The 5,079-nt window shown below is 39.6% G+C and overlaps 1 protein-coding gene across 1 annotated transcript; it reads right to left on the reverse strand.

Annotated features, from left to right (window-relative positions):
* Positions 1-68: 68 nt before the first annotated feature.
* LOC101862541 (neuronal acetylcholine receptor subunit alpha-7-like) lies at positions 69-2,203 on the reverse strand. Its single transcript, XM_013080508.2, has one exon. It carries the CDS (start codon positions 2,039-2,041, stop codon positions 671-673), a length of 1,371 nt encoding a protein of 456 aa, XP_012935962.1. The 5' UTR covers positions 2,042-2,203; the 3' UTR covers positions 69-670.
* Positions 2,204-5,079: the final 2,876 nt, after the last annotated feature.

Raw genomic sequence — 5,079 nt, forward strand, 5'->3', positions numbered from 1 at the left:
AGTAGTAGTAGCAGCAGTCGTACATAATCTGGGTTAGCCCTGAGCTGCTGATTCAAGCAGCTCGCCTCCCAAATAGTATATGCCTGTGGAGGGGGGGGGGTTCAAAACTTACAACATAAATCCCTTCTAGGTTCAATTAAAAATACATAACTCTGTCATCTGACAACAGTTTTTTCGTTGACTTTCAGTGAAGAGAAGCCCAAAAACACTAGATCTGACAAAAGTTTTGGCATTTTTGAGTAAAGAGAAGAACGAAAACACTATAGCTTTTATTTAATGCTGGTGAAAAGCAAGACGGACAGACTAAAAAATGTATTTAAGTAGAACCTGCAAGTGGCATTCTCCAAATACCCGCCGAAAGTAATCGACGTCAAGTTGTTCATCTGTTCTAAGCCCTAACCCAAAAAAAATCTTTTATTCAGAAGAGAGGAAAAACTCTTTCATTCTTTTAAAAAGTATACCCCTACATAATGTACTTTTTCTTGTGTTTATCAGCATTTAGAAATTGTATTCTGACAAAATTATTCCTCAAGCACTTGCAACTGATACCACAGATTAAAAAACTGCAATAAATTATGCTTGGGTTTGGGTGGGGTTTTTTTAATGCTGGGCTTTGTGCATCTGAACAACTGGTCGACGTAATATAACGTGCCAGTCGAGCCGGAATGAGTTAATTTGTTCCTTGATTGATTACGACAGTGAATACTGCAAAGATGATGAGCCACATAACAGAGAAAAGAATAAAGAGAATTAAGTCAGCGAGGCCAATGTAAGTGAGCACCCTTGAGAGTACTCTTGTCAAAGCTGTTTGTCCCTTGTTCTCACTTTCAGGAAATCGACACGCTAATTTTCCCCACATTATGTCAAGAAGTTTCGTCATAGTCGTTCCCTTCTGAGATACCTTTCCTTTTACGGTATCACGAGAGTGAAAACCGGAGCGCGGAGATACCGAACTATTGTACATTTTGTGGGAATGTTCCATGAGTTGGGATGTGTACGTATTTTGGTTTGATTCAGTGACTATTTGTGACTCATTGTCTTTACTCTGGCAATTGGTTTTGCTTTTCTCATTGTTATCTCGTCCGTGGTGATACACAGTAAGAAGGATAATGTTACTGATGAGCACTAAAATGCTGTGCACAAGAAGACACATGAGGTAAATAACAAGCAGGGGCATGTGATCTGAGGTTTTTGGAAGATCTGAGTATATCTCGCTCATGTATACGGTCAGAGAGAGAAGGGTGGTGATGGACAGTGACAATCTTTCTCCACTCTCCACCGGTACCCAGAAAACGAACACGGAGATACAGGACAGAAGATTAACAGGCATGATGATATTTAAGACGATGAACTGAGGTCTGCGTCTAAGAGATATGGAACACGTGACAAGAGGTAGCCCTGTAGTGTGTGAAATGAGGCTTGCACCACGGATCTCTAGGATATCCCATTCGCCGTTTTTTGCATGACGACCTGCAGATATACTTGCCAGGCCCATTGAATAAGTCACATGGGATGCAATTTCTCCACCGAGAATAGCGAAGTGACATTGTTGGGTGTCAAAGGGAAAGTAGGTCAGGATCATGGAGCAAGAAAAATGAACGATTCCTCCAGGAAGCCATGTGACATGTCCGTTGGAGTATAGGTGCAGAGGAGCGTAAGTGTCCCCAATAAAATCCTGGCTTCCAATAGAGTTTGCTGCCAACAACCGAGGCTTCCAGATGTCTAGAGGGTCCGGTTGGACGTCAGAGATACCGCCATAGTCTTCAGGTCGCCACTGACGCAACTCGTCCGTCCAGGTAATATCATACATGAAACACGCCGACATAGTCTGCTGTACCTCATTCACGTCGTAAATAAACAGGAGAGATATAGAGATGTTGACGAGTACTCTGTCTGTCTGGTTGATCAGGGGCAGGTACCTGTGGTCAGAGGCCAGAATGACGTTCGTGAACAGGTTATGCATATCGCTTACTAGTGCCCCTTGAGCTAAGACGAATGCAGTGAGGAAGCTTAAAATAAGCAGTAATCTGTTTCTTATCATACTGGTATTTTTTTAATTCCTAAAAGAAGGTTGAAGGGCGTCACTGTGAGATCCTGCCTACTTATTCCCTTCCCTTTTTTCTCAATCAGTCTTGCATTCCCCCCTCACTAAAAGATTGCTGCTGTTTTTTTGGTGGCAATGACGATGATGATGGCGATTATATTGACGAGATTGTTACCGACGTGCACCTCTGTGTTGCTTGACTGGAGATCTTTCGTGGTCCTCTGGCTTGAAAATGAGGCTCACGAAGAACTTCAAGCTACGTCTGTTCGACAATGTTCAATCAGTTGTCCCTGGGATGTGTCCTTGGAAGAGACAGATAAACAAGTGAACCTTTCCTCAACACAGTAGGTTGCTGTTTTAAACAGTTTACAGCTGTGTGTGTGTGTGTGTGTGTGTGTGTGTGTGTGTGTGCGTGTGTGTGAGTATGTGTGTGGTTGTATGTATACGCGTGGTTTAGTCAGTGTAGTTGTGATGGTCAAAAGCAGTCTTTAAGAAAATGTTCAGCATAGGTGAACCTTTAGCAATAACAAAGTGGACACACATTTTTGTCATTTTAAAATATCGTTGGGGGTCATTGTCTGGACATGAAAGTCCCGAGACAATTTTAAAATTGAACTTTCCCTTTACACAGATGCTTTACATTCAAGCTTTCAGGTCTTTTGATAGAAATAACATTCATTTGATGGAAGTATTCTAGTATCCCTAAATGCTATGCAAAAGCATCCCTCTGACGAAAATGGGCAAAAATATGACATTCGAACATTGTCGGAATTCTGCATTTTTTAGATTTAAACCGACGTCAAGAAGATAACAACAAAAAACATGACCGAAGCAATGAGCGAAACTGATAACATCTTTAAATCATTCAAATTCAATGACGCGTCGGTAAACCAGAGTGGTTAGGTTACCATGCAGGCTCGTGATCGTGAGATTGCAAGTGCTGGTGTTCAGGCTCAGCTCAGTCCAGTGTTGTGTCTTTGGGAAAGGCACTTCACATAAATGTTCCCATTTGGCTCGATATATCGGAGATATATCTTAAATAACATGACAGTGCTTCAAGGGACTTAAAGTCGATACAATTTCATTTGTTTTCAAACATTAGGTAACAAAATACTAAGTTTCAAACGAGATGCACACCACAAATGTGTTCACGTTATCCCAGAGCAGAGGTTTACTCGTTCTTTGCCCATAGAATTTTTATCACTTGACAATATTGTTTCCTTGTGAATATTAATAATCAACATTCCCACGATGATAATTTAGTGGAAAAATTCTGCCTGATCATTATGATTCGTGGTTAACTTGACAAGTGTCACAGCCAATACACTATTGGCAACAGCTGTGGTATAAGATATGATAAGATAAGATACATCTTTATTGTCCAGATCCTCGCACATTGGTTCTGTGTTTCACCACGTGTACACACACACACACACACACACACACACACACACACACACACACACACACACACACACATGCGCTCGCGCGCGCAGGCTTACAATCACATGCATAATATAAATTAGCAGCAATATAAACAATAATAATCTTAAGCTAGATACATACTCAATGTTATTCTGATGCATGCTCTAAGGTCGTATGAATACTTGTACAAGATGGTTAAGATGGAAGAATTTTAATGAATGATGGTAAGTAAAAATGACCTTCAGATCAGAAGCCTAGGTCTTTTACTTCTGACTGATGTTTCTATTTGAGGGAACAAAGGATGTTTGTTGTCTAAAAAGACGGATTTCTTTTTCAAGTGTAAGCTGTTAAGTACAATTTATCCAAGTAGGGGAATGTAGATGTCGAAATGTAAGATGCTTTCCGTACTAGTACTAGTCGATTTAATTTTTCTTTATCTTGTTGTCTTGTGCACCCGACCCATGCTGTTATACAAATATTGATCATACTTTCTTTAGTTGAATAATAGAATGTGGACATCAATGTTTTATCAACTTTAAGATACATGAGCTTTCTTAGAAAAAATTGTCTTTTTTTCACTTTTCATGCAGGAGAGAAGTGTGGACACGCCAGTTGAGTTTGTTGTCTATTGTAACACCCAAATACTTAAAGTCTGAAGGTTCCTTGCACTTGCTCACAAAAGATATTGAATTCGATTTCTTATTCTACTTAGTATTGTCGTCTTTCTGCTGAGATAACGTGTCCTCTCAGGATCTGAGCGGCCATGGAATGCAAAATCAAAGAAGCTCTTTTTTAGTAAATTTGTTTTCGTCAAAGTAGGTGTAAAACATATGACTATCTCAGAGACTCAATCTACTTCTGAAAGCATGCTCCAAGAGGTCGCACGATATACTAAGATGAGAAGTTGCTTGCTTTACAATTCACTGGTAAAAGAGACACCGCCAAATTCCTGGTTTTAAAAAAAGATAGGCACAGGAGATGTATTATCATACAGTGGGAAAAGTGAAAAAAAAAGGCAGGGGAGAGAGAGGCTAAAACAGCACCTAAACATAGAAAGCCGGTGCCGTTATAAAAGAATATTCAAGGTTAACTTTCATGTTCAACTCTGTGACTCAGAGAAAGAAAGAAGACTGACCTTAACATTAACTATTTGTCAGCTTGCATTCTAGTCTTTCAACAATGTTTGAAGACGAGCTGTTTTGTGACACCTTTCAAAAAGGCAAAACATTGTTATTCATATGGATTTTTCAGTTGTTTCCTTCATCTGAAATGCTAAAAGGCAAGCATACTATCAAACGTGCAAATTCATGTTTTGATTTGTGTATGAAAGTTCTAAATATTAAGCCTTAACATTACGCCGATCAGACATGTCTGCTGCGTCAGTAGACAGTTTAGAACGTACCTTTAGAATCTTGATAAAACTATGGTTTCCTATTCAACTGCACTTCACTTTTGAAGTCTTCACACACACAAAATTCAGTACTGATAGCAAAACTGGATATGATCATGAACGGCAGACTACTTAAACAAATCGTTTTATAGCTCGATCTATTTATTTTTTGGGAAATGGGCTAAAGGTTGAAGGGGGAAAAAAGAGAAAAATATTCAAG

Source organism: Aplysia californica, unplaced genomic scaffold, assembly GCF_000002075.1.
Source record: "Aplysia californica isolate F4 #8 unplaced genomic scaffold, AplCal3.0 scaffold00005, whole genome shotgun sequence".
NCBI lineage: Eukaryota > Metazoa > Mollusca > Gastropoda > Aplysiida > Aplysiidae > Aplysia > Aplysia californica.

Bases quoted from the DNA above. Each gene is read 5' to 3' on its own strand.
- LOC101862541 (XM_013080508.2), bottom strand. From the start codon at position 2,041: ATGATAAGAAACAGATTACTGCTTATTTTAAGCTTCCTCACTGCATTC.